This window comes from Gymnodraco acuticeps, unplaced genomic scaffold (genome assembly GCF_902827175.1).
Source record: "Gymnodraco acuticeps unplaced genomic scaffold, fGymAcu1.1, whole genome shotgun sequence".
Taxonomy (NCBI): domain Eukaryota; kingdom Metazoa; phylum Chordata; class Actinopteri; order Perciformes; family Bathydraconidae; genus Gymnodraco; species Gymnodraco acuticeps.
The window spans coordinates 117,069-138,316 of NW_022989942.1; the positions used below are offsets into that span (position 1 = coordinate 117,069).

Below are 21,248 nucleotides of genomic sequence, written 5' to 3' on the forward strand. Positions count from 1 at the left end.
TTAGTATAACGTAAAGACCTGTCTTGAATGCTGACTTACAACAATGCAGAGCTAAAAGCTGGTTGTATATCTGTGAATGTAGTTTTTTAAATCCTATTTCTGTTAAGAACACAGGGTGAAATGTTGGTATTTCTGGTTTTTATGCACCCCAAAAATGGATCAAACTTCCCAAAAACCTGCAGTCTTCACCAACGCTGAGTTGTTCTTGTTCTTCTTATTAAGTGTTAATGTTGATGTAAAGCACTTTGAAGATGTGCTATATAAATAAATGTACCTTACCATACCTTACCTTCTCTTTCCTGCCAGCTCCGTGTCCTCCCACCAACCTGACTGCCAGAGCCTACTGTGGCACCAGCTCTGTAACGCTGTCCTGGGCACCAAGTATCTATGCTATATCCTACACCGCTACAGTGACCGGTCCCCAAGGCCATGTAACTTCCTGTTCATCCAACACAACAACCTGCTCAGTGAAGCTGGATTGTGGACTCCAGTACATAGCAGTTGTGTTTGCTTTCAGTGAGACGTGCAACAGCAGCCTGGGAGAATCTCTAACCTTTGACTCTGGTAAATGATACCTGCATATGTCCAGGTTGCTCTGAATGTTATGTAGCTCAAAACCAATGATTCTCCCCCTCTCCCCTTTTACTTCCCACAGCTAAGTGTCTGCCTGACAGTGTGGAAGCAGACCTAGACTGCACCGCCAACTCCTTCGCAGTGCAGTGGAGGGCGAGAGTTAGCGATGTCGGTTCTTACACAGCGATCGCCATCGGCAGTGACGATACCCGTGTAACATGCAACTCCACCAGCACCAACTGCAGCATCCAGAACCTAAACTGTGGCGTCACCTACAGCATTGTCGTCACAACACCATCAGTTAACTGTGGCACCATCAGAGGCTCCGACTACATAATGCAATCAGGTAGCAAAAGAGCCTGAGTCTCAATCTACATAAAACTCACTACTCCTTAACTTTTCTTAACCTTAACTTCTGCATTCTAACATAATACTTCTCACATTGCAGATATGATCACAATTAAGAAACTCTGTGTCATTTAAGTCTGCCCTCAATAAACACCATCTGAAAAAAGCATATTTTAAATACAGCTTAATGCCTATAACCAAAAAGCTTTATAGTTTATAGATTTATAACAGAAATCCTGTTGAGCTGCAAGATGTGCACAAAATGTGCTATTTAAATAAAATATATGTATTATTTGACTCTCTAACTCCTTCACCTCTTCACCCTCAGCCCCATGTAAACCAGATGGGGTGTTGGTGGATCTGCAGTGCAGCACTGACATGGCGGTGGTGACCTGGGAAAACTCCGGGCCAGACCAGAGCCAGACGGTGTCGGCAGTGGACAGCAGAGGGATGACCTCCACCTGCAACTCCAGCAGCTCCAACTGCACCTTCGACCAGCTGAGCTGCGGGGAGAGCTACGTCATCAATGTGGTCGGCCACACAAATACATGCAGCAGCGACCCAGCTGTTTCAAAAAGGCTCAACACAGGTAGTTAAAGCTTAGCAAAGGACAACGCACAGTCCACGCTATTGGAAATTCATGGTCTCCAGGACTAAATAATCACCATGTAATCAAGAGCAGTAACAATACAAATATAGGTATGCCAGTGTACTTAAAAACACTTACAGGTACTACTGTATCGTAATGCTTTTTAAGCTTGGTTGGTGAACACAATGTGATGCAACTAGTGTGATTACAAAAAAAATGTCTTCCCCGCAACACTAAGAACTCAACATTGGTTGAATAATCAATAATAAATACATATCAAAGTCTTTCAAAAGTTGCAATCTACAAAGCAAATAGCATCTTATTCAATAAACTCTTCGTATTATTTGTATATTAATCTGGAAAGTAACTTTAAGGTAAATGTAGGGGTGTAAAAAATGACAACCTTTGCCTCTAAAGTGTAATACCAAATACTATCAATATAACAATTGTTCAAGGATTACACCAGAAAGCTTCTATGCTTGTATCACTTGGTTACTTAATAGAATAGGGTACAACAATAGTTGAAGGAACTTCTCAGATATACGTTCAAAAACATTATAAAACTATAGACGGAGACACTATGTAAAATAGGGAGAAAATTACCCAAGGTCATATGCAATGTCATTAGAAACACTTAAATAACACTATTCCATCACTGATGCTGGCTTAACGTTGCTCGATAGCCACAGAAAACTGACATTAAAGTGACCCTGCCTCATATCCCCCCCCCCCTCCAGCTCCGTGCATTCCCACCCACGTTTCTGCACAGGTGGACTGTGGGACTGGGATCACCGTGGTGATGTGGGACTCAGCTCAAGGGGACACATCTTACACCGTCTATGCTTGGGGAAACCTCGGCCACAACGCTGAATGTAACAGCACGGACACCAACTGTGATTTCCCTAACCTGGCGTGCGGGCAGGACTACTCCATCTCAGTGGTGGCTCGCCATGAGTCCTGCGTCAGTTTGCTCAGCGAGTCCATCAACGCCTCCTCAGGTAATGAAACAAAAGCAAATCAGCTGATAAACGGTGACGGAGATGCTGCATGTGTCTCTGCAAAGTAACGCAATGCCTGAAAGGAAATTAAAGTTAAATAACAAATGCAGTCATGAATATTTACAACATAGCCAGAACTTATGAGAGAGACAGATTTGATGAATTTGAGCTGATCAGCCTTGGCTTTATCATATTAGGACACACACATTTTCCCAGATTCTTTGCCAACATGAGCTACTAACCGTAAGCTACAGGATACAATGATTTGTGAAAATAACTTTGACTTTGAAAACCTGAAGCCGAGTTGGCATTACATTTCTTGGACAGGAAACTTCCTTGAAAATGTGCAATACAGGGTGCTGAACAATACAATGAATTTAGCAGAAAAATAAGAAGTTTTTATTGGATTAAGGATTACATTTATGAAGCAGTCTAATGATCCACTATAGCTGACATTGATAAGCTTTATCAATAGTAATTTTTTGTCAGGAATAAGAACACACAAATGGCACAGTCTAAGGATTCATGACTATTACTGTTTATGTTGCGTGTGATACCACTTTACCTTTTTGGAGACTTGCTGACATAAATTATTGGGCTAATAAGCAACCTCTGTATCATTGTGCTGAAAAACACATTTTCCACTGTTTCCTATGGTCGCCACTAGGTGCCTCTAAACCAGGATCAATAACAGAAAACCTTTATTCGTTCAGCCCCCCTAACCCTAACCCAACAGAGGGGACATTTACATTGTTACGGAAAAGGTAAAGAGCCAAAATAGCGAAATATTAAATAAGAGGCATGCATAACATATTTGAGATAGAAATTACACAAATAAAATGTACTAAAGTACCCATCCAGGTGGACACCCATAAGTATGGTAACTGTTTTATAAAATGTATAAAATAAGTGTAGCATGTAGAAGTAGTGAAATAGCAGCCAATTAACAGTAGTGAAAGTAAACATATATATTGCAGAGTTATGACAGATTCTGTTACAGTAGTTGAAAAGTCTAACTAAGAGAAAACAGCCAGTAATAATAATAATTATAAAGCAGTATTTACGTGTTTTAGTCTTTAAAGAGATTTATTTTATTTAGAGAAAGTGTCAGGCGTGTTAATAATTCCCTCAAAACTCATTCTTAATTTATACCATACACAGCAATTGTGTATTTAAATGTCCCTCTCTGTCCAGGTCCTTGTCCCCACAGCGGTCTGCAGGCGACCCTGGACTGTGACACCAACACCGCTGTGATATCGTGGACGCCAGGCAGCGGCATCCTCTACTACAAGGCCTCGGCCTCTGTCCTTGCCTTTAACGCGGTGGCCCCTCTGACCTGCTCCACCAACGGCTCCTCCTGCAACATCAGCTCTCTGACCTGCGGACAGTCTTACAGGTTGAGAGTCAGTGGGCAGGGACAGAACTGCCCCAGTCCGGCCCAGGACTGGCTGCAAATCATCACAGGTGTCTTCTTATGCTTTGTAGAGTTTGGCTGCCAGCTACTTTCATCTTATTTTTTCAACTAGATTCGTTTTTAAACGGTATATTGACTTCTTTGAGCCAACCATCCTATTATTTGTACCCACAAAAATCTTGAATTCATCAAAAATATTTCAACCTTTTTAAACGACTTTTACCAACTTTGTTAGCTGTTTTAAAAATAATTTTCACAACAGTTTGTCTAATTATTTCAAGCATCATTTTATAAAATATTATTCTACTTAAATACTATTTACCAATTGCTTTGATCCTCTTACTGTTTGGACATGAGCAGAGAAAAATCAGTATCTATCTCTTCAAAAAATATTTTAAATCTATTCTTTAATACAGATTTACTCTTTTATCGCATGTAATGATGCATTTAAACTAACTAACTCGCCATTCTTCTTTCCCTTCTCCAGCTCCCTGCCCTCCAACCAATGTGAAAGTGAACTCTTCCTGTGAATCGAACAACATCTCGGTGTGGTGGCAGGCCTCAGAGGGCTCCGTGTCCTACACAGCCGTGGCCGAGGACGAACAGGGCCGTAGCTGGTCCTGTTACACCAGCAGCAGCAGCTGCCAGATCTCTGGCCTGCCCTGTGGACAGCAGTACCACGTTTATGTTGCTGGTGTTGACGAAGAATGCATTGGAGCCAAGAGTGATGTTAAAGTGATTCATACAGGTAGGTATTATAAAGTCATATTTGGTGACTTTTAACAACATGTGTGAATCAACTTGTGAATCAAGATGAGTTCATTCACATCTTCTTCATGTTTCACATACATTCCTTCCTAAATGTCGTTATCTCCTAGTGGTTTTATCCAAAAATTATCTGTGCTGACAGAATAGTTTGATGCTATAACCAGAAAGTACAACAATTACATTTAGACTAAATCCATATAATACATTCCTGTACATTTTCATTATTGTTTAAGTATTATAGTATTATATTCAACTTTTCATGAATAACAGAATAATCTGCTAATATTATTACTATTTACAGACGTATAAATGAGTTGGACAAAATGTTTCAAACGTGTTTCAAAAATATGTAGCAAAGCTTTAAAGTTTGGTTCACAATGTGCATATGCACTAAAGATTATTTATAACAACTGTTAGTAATAGTTAATTTTAGATATTTTTATTTCGATTCCAGCTCTATTTCATTATGTTTTGTCATAGTTCATTGGTATTGTTATTGGGAGATTATTTGAATAAGTTCGCTCATGCAGCTCACAACACGTGAGGGTCTGGCTCGTCTCTAACCACTGTCCCCGTTCTGTTCAGCTCCCTGTGTGCCACAGAACGTACAGAACGACCTGGACTGTCTGTCCGGCGTCTTAAATGTGACCTGGCAGTCGACGGGTGACGTTTCTCAGTTCCGCACCTCCGTGGTCAGCAGCATAGGACACGTCAGCACCTGCCAGACGGTTAAGCATCACTGCGTAGTGCCCAACATGCTCTGCGATCTGACCTACAATCTGACAGTGGTGGCTCAAGATGAGGCTTGCAACAGCTCCCATAGCCCCACACAGCAGGTCCTTACAGGTGTGTAAACCAATATATCAGCTCTTTAAGAACAAAAAACCTCAACAACTGAATTCAATGAGAGTATAAAGTTATTCAAAGGAGCCAAGAGTGATGTTAAAGTGATTCATACAGGTAGGTATTATAAAGTCATATTTGGTGACTTTTAACAACATGTTTGAATCAACGTGTTATCAAGATGAGCTTATTCACATGGCGTCTTCTTCATGTTTCACATACATTCCTTCCTAAAGACAACTTTATGTGGGATTGTCCTTATTTGGCGTCGTAGTGGTTTTATCAAAAAAGTAACTGTGCTGCCAGAATAGTTTGATAGATGCTACAACCAGTTTGTATTAAATACAAAACTTTGTCTATTTGAATAAAAAGAGTCTGTTTTTACATTTTTGGTATTTGGCTGTTATTTTCATTTTAGAAAATATTCTGTCCATTATATATATGTAATGCCGCAGGACATTTTAGTTTTACTGTCTTCTTCTATCCTCACCTCATCTCCTCCTCTTCTTCATCTCAGCTCCGTGTCCTCTCCTGAACTTCCTCCCCGCTGTAAACTGTGCCACCGGCGTTGTATCTGTAACCTGGAACAACAGCATGTCAGGGGTTGTGTACACGGTGACGGCGGTTGATGCTGCAGGTCAACGGCAAAACTGCAGCGGGTCAATCGGCTGTGATCTCACCACGCTGCAGTGTGGGACGGACTACAACGTCACCATCACACCCTCCAGGGACGGATGTGTGGGCAGAGACAGCCCCACAAAGATGATCAAGACAGGCAAGGATCAATATTTTAGTTTTACTTAAATAAAGAGGTACATACTGTCGTGTCAAATGTTCATATAATCATTTAAATAATATCTATAGATTATGTCTCATACTCTGATTGCCTTTTACTCGTTTAAATAGTATTTTTAGCCCTATATGTGTTTAACAGAGACATAAGTTTAGGATTTACATTTCAGGAAGGGCAAAAGGTGGATTTGCAAATGGTTAAAGGACTGGGGGGTTTTATGGTTTAATGATTGGGATGTTTAGATAATGTCTAAAAGAATTGATGGGTGGGACCAGTTGGCTGTTTTCTCTACTATATAGTGTGACTGTAAGCTGTGTTCTGGGTGCAAAGCCATGTTATCCTTTGAGGATGAAGTTGCTCTGTTCCTGCATTTGAGATCGATTTAAATTGTATATAGACTTTCTTTATTACTTTATTAAATATAGCAAAAGTCAAACTTTGTCCGTTTCTCTTAAGGGATTTAGAATTTCCTCCACACTGTTCTTTATTTTTGGGATATAATAATTTACTCTTGATCGATCCTATTTATGTGTCTTCTTTTTTGACACCGTGAAAACAGTCATGTTGAATAAACCTAACCGCCACCTGTTCCTGGTTCCCTGCAGTCCCCTGTGTGCCTCACCTGTCTGAAGTGGAGATCGACTGCCTGGCAAACTCTGCCTGGGTGATGTTTGAAGAGTCTGCTGGGGCTGAGGAGTACGTCATCATCGCTACCGACAGCCAAGGCTACGAAGAGACTTTTGAGTGTAACTCGACGTCAGAGGGAATGTGTTCGTTGCCGTCGCTGATGTGCAACAAAAATCTCACCTTCACCCTCGAGGCCCGCGACCAGCAGTGCCCCAGTGCACAAAGCAATGCTGTCATAACTGAGACAGGTAGAGAAAAGAAAGTTTGAACACAGTCATACTGTGCTGTACAGGCTGAAATCAATTGAAGTGATTGGGGCTGTGATGAACAAACAGTTTTTGAGCGTGGTGCCATACACACGCTGTTTTTGGTTGTAATATAAATGGTATTTCAAGCAATAACTTTGTCTTCATTGGAGAGCGCATCTAGTTAATCAGAGTAAACAATCCCTATGTGATGTTGACTGGCAATAGTCACCACAACTGTTTGAAAATTGATACATAGTCTATACATAGAGGATTTATTGGTAGAAACTAAGAAGATATTAGCTACTTTTCTGAGAAACCCCCACTAAAGTTTGATATGTTCAGTGAAGGATACTATCTGTAGCATCATTATCCTAATCTAATGTAGCACTGTAGTTGTTGTTGTATCTCACAGTGTTACTCCTTCCCCAGCTCCCTGTCCTCCTTCGGACATTAACACATCAGTGGATTGCAACACTGGCACAATCAGCATCGACTGGATGACCATTCCTGGTGCGGTAACATACACGGCTACGCTGGAACAGATAAACGATGGCACCACCTACTGCTGCACCACGCAAAACCACAGCTGTAACATCACCGATCCTCCGTGTGGAGAAATGTTTATTTTGCTCATTGTAGCTGAGGGACGAACATGCAACAGCACCCAGAGCGAAAGGAAGATCGTCAGGACAGGTATATAAACTGAACATGTCACATCATGCATACACTACTATTTACAGAAGGCGGTTAAAGAAAGTGGAATTTAAGGTCACATATTATGCAAAATCAAAATGTTCATGTTTTTTTACATACATATTTGTCCCCTCTGTGTAAATTGATTCTGAAAGTTTCAGGAAAAAAGATTCCCTCTCTTTTTGTCCTGATCCATTTATATAAAGTCTGAAAATGAGCTGATCAGATTTGGTCCACTTTGTGATGTCATGATTTTTTGGGATGTGTAACCATTAGCCAATAACCAACTGAGGTACCCCCCCCCCACCTTATCACCTGAATCTCCTCCTAGAGCACCAATGTGTTTTTTTAACCAAATATCTCTCAGAGGGGCGTGGGGAGGGGCTCCTTATTTTCATCTAAAGTAACAGACAGAGAATCAGCACTTTTGAAACAGGCCTGAAACAGAGGGGATTATGGGATGCTGTAATGATCTGTTTGGTATTTGAGAGACATGTTTTGTATATATCTGAGACCTATAATATATTGAAGAAAAATAGTATAATAGGGGACCTTTTTTAAAGAAGAAAAAAATGATCAGGTGTAAAAGAAACAATTAAAATGCTACATTTCTAAATTGACCTTTCCCCGTCAGAGCCATGCATTCCTCAGAACCTGAAATCCAGTCTGAGCTGCAGCAACAACGTGGCCTCCATGTCGTGGAACTACAGCAGGGGAGGACAGGTTTACAGAGTGAGTGCCGTGAGTACCGATGGACATGTCGACAAGTGCAGCTCCTTCGAAAACCAGTGTGATCTGACGGGTCTGAGCTGTGGAGAGTATTACACAGCGACTGTGCTGGCAGAGGACCAGGACTGCCTGAGCAAACTGAGCAACAGCGTGACAATCAAGACTGGTATGTTTAAGCTATAACTGCTAACTTATGGATACTTCTTAAAGTAAGGCAAGGCAAGTTTATTTATATAGCACCTTTCAACACAAGGCAATTCAAAGTGCTTTACAAAAATGAAAGACATTAAGAAAATGGCATTTAAAATCAGTCATTAAAAAGAAAAGATAATAAAATAAACATTAAAAGAAAAAGTACATGGATAAAAGTTACAGTGCAGTTTAAGATGTGAATAGTTCAATTAAAAGCAGCGACAAAAAGAAAAGTCTTCAGCCTGGATTTAAAAGTAGTCAGAGTTGCAGCGGACCTGCAGGTTTCTGGGAGTTTGTTCCAGATATTTGGAGCATAATAACTGAACGCTGCTTTACCATGTTTAGTTCTGACTCTGGGGACAGAAAGCTGACCAGTCCCTGAAGACCTGAGAGATCTGGATGGTTCATAATTTAGCAGGAGGTCAGAAATGTAATTTGGGCCTAAACCATTCAGTGCTTTATAAACCAGCTCAGTATTTTGAAATCTATTCTTTGACACACAGGAAGCCAGTGTAAAGACTTCAGAACAGGAGTGATGTGATCCACTTTCTTAGTGTTAGTGAGGACTCGAGCAGTGGAAGATCTTGGAGTGGTTGTTATGATATCAAATGATCTCCAAAATACATTTAATATCATAATCGATTAAGTTCTCAGTCATTCAAAACTCTAAACTAAACTCTGTAACAACGACTTTAAGCCACACATCTTTGTCTCTTCTTGCCAGTGCCCTGCACTCCTGCAAACGTCTCCTTGGCGGTGGACTGTGAGGCCAACACTCTGACGACGTCCTGGACAGAGAGCTCAGGAGCGGACTCGTACATCGCCACGGTGCAGGACAGTTACGGACAGACCACCAGCTGCCAGGCCATGAACAAGGGCTCCTGCAATGTGACTGGGCTCGGCTGCGGTCAGATCTTCCATGTGTCTGTTGTCTCATCTGATGGGTACTGCAACAGCCTGTCCACTCCTATGGAGGACACGCCTTCAGGTAGGATGGAGACAGACGTGTACCGTACGTTTCGAAGAACATAAACAGATTTTAAAGCATGCAGAGGGAAAAGATGACACTTAAAAATACAGTTACAGTTGAGCTTCTTTTGAACCTCTATGGTTTATAACATTAATTGATATAATATAATTGTGTGTGCTAACCACACACTTAAAAAAAAAGAACTAATAACTTTAGCTCATACAAAGCTATATCTACAAAATGTAAATACAATTGTGTATTTTAAGCTGTTTTGCTTTGTAATTATCCAAACCACTACTACATTTGTTTTTGATATAGAATTATTTCAGTGCAATTTTAACTTTAACTAACAAGAATACATATCATATTGCTGGTAGTATTAAAGCTTTAGACAATATTAAAGGTAGGTTAGGTAAGAATGGAGAAACCAGCTCGAGTAAGCTAGAATTTGAAAGTACACAACCAAAAAAAATCTGCCCCTTCCTTCAGACTTCCTTACAGAGCCCCTCAACACACATGAACAATGAGGGCACGAGATGGAAGGCTGACAGGCTGACAGGCAGGTAGGCCATCCAATTATCTGCCGCGGGCCGAGGCAGATAATTGGATGAAATATTTGTATATATTTATTGTCAAAGCATTACATTTATTCATTGCTATCAGGATGTTAAGAGCATTCCATGGAATATAACAAAAAGTGTTTCTGAAGTCAATTACCTACCCTACCTTTAAGTACTACAATCACTGTATATTTATGATCATCAGTAAGCTTGTCTTTCTTTTTTCGATTTCTTTGAAGCAATGTAGTATGTTTAAAGCACACTAAAGTTGTAACTGTCCTACCTCTCGTCTCAGTTCCCTGTAAGCCGAGACTGATCCAGGCAGTGATGAGCTGCTTCATGCGGACGGCCACGGTGATGTGGTACCCGGCCGATGGAGCTCTGTCGTACACGGTAATGACCTCCACCGCGTCAGGCCACAACGTGAACTGTGAGACCAACACCACCAGCTGTGTGCTGGAAGGGCTGCTGTGTGGCAACAGCTACTCTGTGTCTGTGACGGCTTTGGGATGGTCCTGCTCCAGCATCGCTCACATGCCAGGACAGCTGGTCACTGGTGAGGGATAGCACCTCACAAAGCTACATGCCTAAAGTCCATCCACTCAGTTTTGTGTTTTAAATATTGTCAAACATAATAAACAAGGTATTCTCAGGTTCCTACAAAAAGTATGGAATTGTATTTTAGTTTCTCCAGGTCTGTACAGTATTCATAAGAGAAAAGAGTGTACAATATAAATGTATTCCAATATTTGATTTTACATGACACAGAATTGCAGCTAAAATTATATGCTTTGACCTCGTCTGGGCCGTTTTAATGTGCTACAGTACCTAGTGACAATCTTCTGGCAATTATTTGGCTACTTAATAGCATAGGCTACAGTTTATAGTCAGAATGTCACATACATGTCAGTTAAGTCACATAAACACCCAGCTATGTGTACTAAGATATTACATATGGTCCTAAACATATACAAAGAAGAATAGAAATGTAGGGACTTTGAAATGGAAAGTGTGTAGGTAGTAATTTGTACTCATGAACACCTTCTCTCTCCCAGAGCCGTGCATCCCTGAGCAGATCACCACTGAGTACAGCCTTTCCATCGGCCAGGTGCTGTGGGACATGACTGCTGGGGCTGATTACTACACAGTGGAAGGGGTGACAGATCAGGGCCAGATGGTCTCCTGCGTCACCAACGACACTTACTGTGCCATGTACAACTTTGACTGTGGCCAGATGTACAATATAAATGTCACAGCAAACAATCAGGTCTGCCAAGGCACGTCAATCTCGACCGAACCCTCTTCAATAACAACGGGTAAGAAAACACATTGATGAGTTTTTGCATTGTCAAGGTTCTTAACGGAGTGAGATCTCTCTTTGATAGTCTGCACTGATAGTGTCAGTATGAGTGTTAGGATCTAGGACCTTAAAATTATGTTTAGCAAATGAGTTTTTGACAGGAAGTTCAATTAACAACTGTTTTTCAGTCAATTTTCATGTAAACATGCCCAACTTTTTCTTATTCCAACTATTCAATTCTGATGGTTTGCTGCTTTTTTTTTTACTTACTATCACTAGGTTTTGGGGTGTTGGTCAAACTAAACAAGACATTTGAGAGCATAACTTTACTGAATTAACTGAATTAAATGAGGAATTAATCAGCAGCATAACCATGAAGGAAAGAAAAAGTAAATGTCGCTTTTGGCACATTTTAATATCTTTTGATATTTCCAATTGTTTTAATGTATGTAGTACAGATGAAAAATTGTATCTGCATCCTTTAACTTGTTCCGTCTCCTTTTTTTTCCATCAGAGCCTTGCCCACCCCAAAACGTGCAGACCACTGTGCAGTGTCAGAGCGACGTGGGGGTCGTGTCGTGGGAATCCAGCTTTGGGGTGGTGGGCTACGAGGTCAGCCTGGCCGGACGCGACGGCCACTCTCTGTCCTGCTCCACCAACGAAACGTTCTGTACAGTGGAAGGCCTCCACTGTGGAGTTGTCTACTACACTAACGTCATCGCCATCGGAGAGACGATCAACAGTGACGAGTCCACTACTGTCCTGCTGGTCTCAGGTATGCTGCTGTCAAACACTGGCTTCATTATAGTAATATATTACACAATGGAATATACTATATTATATGGAATACTCTTTGCCCTTGCTGACTGCTGTGAATCTGATCAAGTATTTCAAGTGAAAACATTAGAGGATAATAATTATACATCTGTTAAAAAAAATTCAAACAGTCTCTTACATTTCTCTCAGGTAGAAAAGTAACAACATTTGGTTTGGAAACACTCACATGGCAATATTTCATATACAAAATAAAAACCTCTTCATGGCTTGAATCACCAACTGGGTAAAGATAAGAGCCCTGTGCTTGGTAACTGAGCACTATTTTCAAAATGAAATGTCTTCTGTTGATTCTCTGAAGACTAGGGTTGGGAACCGAAACTCGGTTCCAGATGAGAACCGATAAGAAAATGCCGGGTACCGGGTACCCATACAAAATACACAATTTCGGTTCTGCTTAACGGTTCCTAAACGCGGTAGACCCTGTATTCCAGCGGGTCCGTCTGCACCGCGGTGCTGCGGTGACCCGGTGGAATACAGGGCGGACCTGGAGAATCACAGAACGGCCGGTCGTCAGCGGGCCGTTGACGGCCGGCTCGGTACGCTGACGGCCGGCACCGCCCTTCATTTTTTTAAACGGCATCATATAAATTGCGCTGACAGGCGACAGAGGTCCACAGTTGCCCCGCAGCGATGCTCCCCCCGCCCTCCCGTAGACATTTCACGAGCTCAGTCACTTCATAACACCAAAGATAGGTCGCGGTAAACACTCTGAAGTGAGGCTCCACTACACTAAAAAAGAAAAAGAAAAGGCAAAGTGTAATGCCTGTTAATAGCTTGCCACAGGCATAGCTCAGTTAAAATAAAGCACAGCTATTGTGCAATATATTTGTATTGCATGTATATTTTTTAGTAACAATTTCAGTTAAAGCTTTTAAGAATAAATATATTTTTGTTATCTAAACGTTTGACCTCTTTATTTTACAATTTTGGAATCGAAACGGGGAATCGATAAGAACCGGAATCGATAAGCAGAACCGGAATCGAAATCGGAATCGATAAATTTCAAACGATACCCATCCCTACTGAAGACTAACACTGTAAAACAATATTTTGATGACTGTTTTTTTCTCCTTGTGAGATAATTTTTTTTTTGAGATAATCCTGATTTAAAAAGGAAAGTAATGTGCCAAGGAATGTACTTCAGAGTAGGGGTGGGCGATATGACGATATATATCGTTGTGACGATATTAGGTCTCCACGATATGCTTTTTCTGAGATATCGTATCTATCGTGATAAAAAAAAAAAAAAAGAAATTGAAAAAAAAAAACTATAAAAACTATAAACTTTTCTCTTCAGTTATGCTAAAGTATTTTATTGCACTTCAAGTCTAAAGTTTACATTTTAATTGTTTGGCACTGACTTTTCCTCATTGATGTTTTATGTTTTACTTAGTTATGTTTTACCCTCCTTTTTATGTTTATTGATGTTCACTGCTAGTGCTACCTCAGAAAGTTCATTTTTATACTGAGAAACTGTGCCTTGAAGCCATATCAAAATGTTGAATTGTTCATTCAGGGATTCATTTCAGAAATAAAACCAGCTTGAAATGCTATTTTGGTCTGTTACTCCTTTTTGTTTTAGTTTCTGTTGCCTTGTAGGTGCTTGTACTGTTAAGTAACTTGAAAAATAACCATAATAACCGACATGAAAAATATCGTGATATATATCGTCTATCGTGATACTGCTTGAAAAATATCGTGATAATATATTTTTCAATATCGCCCACCCCTACTTCAGAGCATGCAAATGTAGGAAACACGGAAAGATAGCATTCAACAATACAAACAACAATAATAAACATTTAAATTGCATATGTTTTGCAGTAGTAAATGTATCTTTGTATCCTAAAGAATGCACCGAATGTACATATAATTGTCCTTTGTTAGAGAGAGAAAACCTCCTCAGGGTTGATTCGCATCTATTTTTATTGATAGTGGGCATTCCTAAATTACATACACGGCTTCCCAAAAGATTTGAAAATATGCAAAAAACGAACTTTTAAATGGCAGTAGGCAGGCCCCAAACTAAATCCTTGCATTGAATATTAAGTAATTGGATGGTGTTAACATAAGCGCATCATTTGCAGTTGATGTAGGTCTACTAGATTTTGTGTGAAGATCAATGCAGTGTGATCAATGAAATTGAACCCATATCCTATTTGTCTTTCCGTCCCTTCTGTGTCCAGCTCCCTGTGCAGCTGAAAATGTCGAAGCTAATTTGGATTGCGACAACAACACAGCCAAAGTCTCCTGGAGCTCAGCCAACGGAGCAGACTCTTACACTGTGAACGCCGTAGAAGATGAAGGCCACGTAGCTTCATGTGAGACCGATGAGCTACAGTGTGTTCTAACTGGTCTGCACTGTGGTCACACGTATAACATCAGCCTCACATCCAACAGCGACCACTGCCAGACTGAGACAACAAATATTGTCACCTTAATCACAAGTGAGTTGAGAAACATCTAATCTCTACGTAGCTGGAGTTGAGTGAATTGATCTCTGATATTTACTCAACATGTTGTGCAGGACCCTGTAAACCGCTGCATGTTGCAGTAGACCAGCAGTGTGGGAACAGCACGGCCAACATGTTCTGGGAGGAAGGCAAAGGAGTGGAGCTCTACCTGGCTACTGCCACCTGCAGCATGGGAATGACCATGCAGTGCAACTCCACCAACTCCACCTGCAGGTTCTACAACTTGAACTGCGGAGACACATGCACGTTCTCTGTGACTGCGTACACTCACATGTGCTACAGTGACATCAGCAGCACTGTGGAGATCCAGACAGGTAGAGCTCATTATTCTCAAATAATTAAATGGTTAGGTTGTCCACTGATGGATTCAGGGATTGGGTTTTTGGTAACATAAAGACGAAGATTGTCCACCCTCATCACAGTTAGAAAAAGTGTCCTCTTAGTTGCTTTTCAAGAAGTTTCTCTCTACTCTATTTATTTTCTATTTATTTATTTTGCATGCAACAGTCCAAGAAAGAAAAACGGATTCAGGTGTCTAATTTTGGCAGTATTTAATTAAAACTGTCGAACCAAAATACCCAAATTGTAATAATTAAAAGATATGTTATGTTTCATTGTGTCTAAACAATTGGTTTATAATAGTGGATTAATTGATAGGTCGATTCATCTATAACAATATTAATAATTGATAAATAGTTTTAATAGTTCTCGAGTGAGGGAACAATGAAGTGTGAGATGGGCCGGAGAATCGGAGCAGCGGGAGCGGTACTGCAGTCGCTTTACCGCACCGTTGTGACGAAAAGGGAGCTGAGCCAGAAGGCAAAGCTCTCTGTCTACCGGGCCATTTTCGTTCCTACCCTCACCTATGGTCATGAAGGATGGGTCATGACCGAAAGAACGAGATCGCGGATACAAGCGGCCGAGATGGGTTTTCTCCGCAGGGTGGCTGGTGTCTCCCTTAGGGATAAGGTGAGAAGTTCAGTCATCCGGGAGAGACTCGGAGTTGAACCGCTCCTCCTTCACGTCAAAAGGAGCCAGTTGAGGTGGTTCGGGCACCTAGTTAGGATGCCACCTGGGCGCCTCCCTAGGGAGGTGTTCCAGGCACGTCCAGCTGGGAAGAGACCAAGGGGTAGACCTAGGACCAGGTGGAGGGATTATATCTCTTCGCTGGCCTGGGAGCGCCTTGGGATCCCCCAGTCAGAGCTGGTTGATGTGGCCAGGGAAAAGAAAGTTTGGGGCTCTCTGCTGGAACTGCTACCCTGTGACCCAACCACGGATAAGCGGGAGAATAATAATAATATATTTTATTTATAAGCGCACTTTTCATTTGCGTAAACAAAACTCAAAGTGCTACAAAATTAAAAATTAAAAAGGGTGAAACAAAACAACAAAAACAATAAAAACAATAAAAAAACAATTTAAAAACAATTAAAACAACATAATAAAAGCTGTGACATTCATGCCGGCATGGCATAATGTGGGGGATTTAAAAATCTAGTTAAAGGCTATTCTAAAAAGATGCGTTTTTTGGCCTTTTTTGAACGCCTCCACAGTCTGTGGTGTCCTCAGCTGGTTTGGGAGGGCATTCCACAGTCTCGAGAAGATGGATGGATGGATGGAAATAGTTTTAAATATTTCTTGAAACAAAATTCATTTATTTTAGCATTTAAAAGATGAATAATGTTCAATAATACAGTATAAAACTTTTTCTATACATTGTACAAAACAAATCGATTTAATATCTAAATGTTAAACTAGGGCTACCGGTTCTATGGAGATTTGAAAAACCCCTACTTTAATTTTCTGATATCATTTTTAATCAAATGTATTCATCTTTTTAAAAATGTTTTGCCATTTTGTCTCCTACATTTCTGTCTGTCACCCACTTTTATAAAGACACCCAGACAATTCATCTTAGGTTTTTGTAATTGATAAAGAAAATGTTGTTCTCCAGAACCCTGCCAGCCAACTGGCCTGACAGTCAGTGGGTCATGTGACAACGATACGGTGGTGTTGGATTGGTCGGCGGCTAAAGGTACGTCAGGCTACGTGGTCACCACCACAGGAGATATGGGATACACCTCTGCTTTCCAAACCGACGAGACAACGGTGGAGGCTGAGCTGCCGTGCGGACAATCATTCACCTTCACTGTAAAAGCTCAGGGTGACCGATGTGACAGCGCTGTGAGCCTGCCTCAAGAGTTCCAGACATGTATGAGTCTCTTTTATATTTTTGATAATGTGGTGTACAATATATTCATATAAAAATGATGACGTAACAATACATCTTCTTCTCAGCTCCCTGTGTGCCCGTGCATGTCCAGAGCTTCACATCGTGTGAGGACAGCCTGGGCTCAGTTAGTTGGGCTGAGAGCGATGGGGCGGACTCTTATTTGGCCATCGCAGTTGGACAGGAAGGCCACACCCACATGTGCACCACAAACACCACCAGCTGCACCTGGGACGACCTGCACTGTGGGGACTTTTACACCGTCCACATCATCGCCAACGACTACATGTGCAGCAGCATGCCGAGCAACAGCACAACATTACGAATGGGTAAACAAGCTTTTGTACTGTGCACAGCTAGAAGAAAGAAAAAACTGTCCTTAAATGTGAAGTCAAGGATTTTTTTTTTAACAGGGTGTGTTAAAGGCTAGACATTAACATAAGCAACATTTTTTTTTAAAACGACAGAATGGAAAGATATGTTTGAAATGAACGTAGAAAATTAAAAAGTTAAATACAATTGAGTGAAACCTGCTTTAAGTGAGGCTCTGAAATAATCTTAAGCTAAAAAGCACATGCATCACCAACACATCTGAAACAATAACAAACACACATTTTTTTACTCCTAGCTTTCCTAAATGATTATTTGTGTTCTGTTTTCTGTGTTTTATATAATTACAATTTATTGGCAGGGTTTTAAATGTTTGTAAGAAAAATCAAGACTTCCGATTAATCTCCTTGGTCTCAGTGAAATTGTAACATGTGTTTAAAATTATGTTTGACCAAATTACTATAATTTATTATATTAGTCAAGATACTAATCAGCAGATCAATGTAGAATGATAATAGTGTTTTTTTCTTTGCAGCCTTAATCACAGCTAAACTTTTGTCTTCTGCTTTTAGCGCCGTGTATTCCTCAGAATTTGACAACCTTTCTGGACTGCACTACGAAGGTGAATATTTTACTATCACAAGCCATTTCTCTCAATGTTCATCCCTAGTAAAATTGTAAACTTTTCTGTCTACATTTCTGACCTTCTGAAAGGGTTTGAATATATAAACTGAAAATGACTGACGATACTAACTAACTATATTATTATCTGTTTGTAAGGTGGGATCGCTGACCTGGAATGCCAGTGACACTGCTGAGTTTTACACTGTGACGGCAGAGTCCAACAGTGGCCACAAAGTGCAGCTCAGCACCACCGACACCTGGACCTTCATTTCTGAGTTTGAGTGCGGCCAAGAGTACTTCCTGTCTGTTCAGGCGGCAGACTCTGTGTGCACAAGCCGACCAAGTCAGCCATCAACACTTGAGTCAGGTAGATTACTATTTTCTAGTTATACTCTATTTTATAGCAGTATTTTATTGAACATTTGAATGACTAATATGACTAATTATTTCCTTATATTCTGTTATCTAGTTTGTTATTGATTGTTAGCTTTAAAACGTGTTGTTTTCTGTTCTCCCCTCAGTGTCCTGTCCGCCCATTGGTGTCTCCAGCTTCATGAACTGCGGTTCTAACATCGCTGTAGTGTCTTGGACCGCCTCGGCTGGGGCGAAGTATTACACCGCCACGGTGACGCAGGAAGACGGCCAATCAATTAGCTGCTGGTCTGACGGCGAGCAGTGTGGCATGCCAAATGTCCAGTGTGGACAGAACTACACTGTAATGGTCGTCGCCTCCAACGAGGAGTGTAACTCTGACCCCAGTGAGGCCGACACACTGCAGTCAGGTGAGACAATTTTATCCTCTTCTTTTATGCCTTTTTTTATTCAGCAAACAAGGTCTGCAAATACTATTGGTCAAGTTTATTTTAGGTGACTTTAAGGGTATTTAATGTTTAATTGTATTCAAAACGCTCTCAACTGTAGTTGTTTTCTATTGCCCATGCATGTGATATCAGACATCTTTAAAATTAGGCTTCTTTAGATGATCTCAAATGTTTTGTATCTCTGTGACTAGATAATTAAACGTACCCCATTCTCCTCCCCCTGCCTTTTTCAGTGCCGTGTGTTCCTACTGACGTGGAGGTGACGATAGACTGCTCCAAAAATCAGGCTCTCGTTGGCTGGAGTGCCAGCGAAGGGGCTCTGTCCTACAAAGCGACAGCTGAGAGCGTACAGGGAGCCTTGTCCTCCTCCTGCATCAGCACAAACCTGACCTGCACCCTCACCAACCTGATTTGCGGGCACACATACTCCGTCCAGGTGGTGGCTGAGGAGGATATTTGCTCAAGTTTACCCAGCCCAGATATAGACTTTGAATCAGGTAAACAAATGAATGGGCATGAATCACCTTTGGATGTTTACTTGTGAATCTGTTAAAGTGTTACTTCAGTCCTCCATTTCTTCCCTCCCTCTCTCAGTTCCCTGCACGCCCAGCATTGGCTCCGTGGCTCTGGACTGCTTCACAAATTCGGCCCTTTTGAGCTGGACTTACGCTGAAGGCGCCCTGGCCTACACTGCGACAGCCCAATGTCCTGACGGCCAAGTTTCCACCTGCCACTCCAACTACACCAACTGCGAGTTGAAGGGCCTGCAGTGTGGTCAGACTTATGATGTCACCACCGTGGCTTCAAATGAGAACTGCAGCAGCCCTCCAAGTGCCATGAAACAGGTTGAGTCAGGTGAGCTCTCATATTAATAACACAACATGTTTAGACCATCCTTTCCACTGATATGGATGTGGTCTGAGACATAACTGACTTATTAGTTGACAATTCAGCCAGGAGAGGTTAGCCAGATAAAGATTTCCAGGTTGCTGTTAAGTTACTACAGAATATAAAGTCTGTTAAATCAATACATCTGACTATTCCTTCTCTCCCTTTCCTCCTCCAGTGCCTTGTCCTCCTGAGGATGTTGTGCCTGTCCTAAACTGCTCCACCAACACAGCCCATGTGTCGTGGCAGGCCAGCAAAGGGGCTGATTTCTATATTGTCCAAGCCTTCGGCATGGAAGAACATGAATCTGTTTGTGAGACAGAGACACAGTCGTGCGTCCTACCAGAGTTCATGTGTGACTTCACCTACAACATCAGCGTGATTGCTGCCAACAGCATCTGCAATGTCTCAAAGAGTGACGTCTCGCATCTGCAAGCAGGTGAGGAGGATTTAAGAGATTTAACACATTGAGGCCTTGGAGCAGGATAGGAGAAAAGTGAATATATCTAATTGTATTCTATATACAGTACCCATCCTAAAAACGGAAAGAAAGAAACACGTAGATCTTATGGTTCTGAATTCCATAAGGCTGAAACTAATTTAGGCAAAAACTAATTCTTGGCAGGACTGATATTGCTAACAAAAGATAATTATTGCACCTTTTCTGATCCTGAATCAAATCAAAATGATTGTTTCTGTGCCTGTGCAGTGCCCTGTGTTCCGCAGCAGGTGGAGGCCTGGTTGAATTGTGAGTCTGGTGCTGTGGCTGTCTCCTGGGAGCCTTCTAAAGGAGCATCATCATACACCACAATTGCCCAGGGCAACGGGGGCTACGAGTCAACGTGCAACAGCAGCACGACAACGTGCGTGTTCGATGACCTGCTGTGCGGCCTCAACTACTCCATCACTGTCAGCGCTTCAGATGATACATGTGGCAGCGCTAAAAGCTCTCCGTTGGTGATCAACACAGGTAGAATACCTGTAATAATTAATGTTATATTAAACCTCTTTTTATACATGTCTATGTTCACACTTGTCTGTGTGTGTGTGTGTGTTTGTGTGTGTGTGTAGTGCGGTGCATACCACAGAATGTGAAAGCAGAGATGGTGTGCAGTAATGACACAGGTGTGGTGTCGTGGGAAGAAGGAGAGGAAGTGTCCTCCTACATGGTGCGAGCTTTTGGGCCCGATGGTGACAACATTAATTGTAACAGCACAACAACCAGTTGCCAGCTACCCAACATGCATTGCGGCCAGCTGTACAACCTCACAGTGACAGCTGAGGATGGACAGTGTGACAACAGCAACGCTTACCTCGACCTGCAGTCAGGTAAGATTATCAGTAGGGTAAGTGGCATTTTCTATGCCTATAGAGTTGAGTGAAACAGTTTTTTATTGGT

General features: G+C 41.5%; 1 protein-coding gene across 1 annotated transcript in view; it reads left to right on the forward strand.

Annotated features, from left to right (window-relative positions):
• Window positions 1–21,248, forward strand: part of LOC117542456 — a 47,968-nt gene that overhangs the window by 19,505 nt on the left and 7,215 nt on the right. The window contains exons 22-48 of the mRNA XM_034210148.1: window positions 307–564; window positions 656–919; window positions 1,250–1,510; window positions 2,248–2,508; window positions 3,703–3,972; window positions 4,410–4,670; window positions 5,276–5,536; window positions 6,051–6,308; window positions 6,932–7,201; window positions 7,631–7,894; window positions 8,529–8,789; window positions 9,540–9,803; window positions 10,641–10,901; window positions 11,401–11,622; window positions 12,160–12,420; window positions 14,669–14,929; window positions 15,010–15,270; window positions 16,911–17,168; window positions 17,255–17,515; window positions 18,089–18,138; window positions 18,297–18,507; window positions 18,662–18,922; window positions 19,195–19,458; window positions 19,556–19,816; window positions 20,028–20,288; window positions 20,559–20,819; window positions 20,921–21,178. Of these exons, the coding sequence (XP_034066039.1) occupies window positions 307–564; window positions 656–919; window positions 1,250–1,510; window positions 2,248–2,508; window positions 3,703–3,972; window positions 4,410–4,670; window positions 5,276–5,536; window positions 6,051–6,308; window positions 6,932–7,201; window positions 7,631–7,894; window positions 8,529–8,789; window positions 9,540–9,803; window positions 10,641–10,901; window positions 11,401–11,622; window positions 12,160–12,420; window positions 14,669–14,929; window positions 15,010–15,270; window positions 16,911–17,168; window positions 17,255–17,515; window positions 18,089–18,138; window positions 18,297–18,507; window positions 18,662–18,922; window positions 19,195–19,458; window positions 19,556–19,816; window positions 20,028–20,288; window positions 20,559–20,819; window positions 20,921–21,178 (6,765 nt within the window). The remainder of the gene's footprint in view (window positions 1–306; window positions 565–655; window positions 920–1,249; window positions 1,511–2,247; window positions 2,509–3,702; window positions 3,973–4,409; window positions 4,671–5,275; window positions 5,537–6,050; window positions 6,309–6,931; window positions 7,202–7,630; window positions 7,895–8,528; window positions 8,790–9,539; window positions 9,804–10,640; window positions 10,902–11,400; window positions 11,623–12,159; window positions 12,421–14,668; window positions 14,930–15,009; window positions 15,271–16,910; window positions 17,169–17,254; window positions 17,516–18,088; window positions 18,139–18,296; window positions 18,508–18,661; window positions 18,923–19,194; window positions 19,459–19,555; window positions 19,817–20,027; window positions 20,289–20,558; window positions 20,820–20,920; window positions 21,179–21,248) is intronic.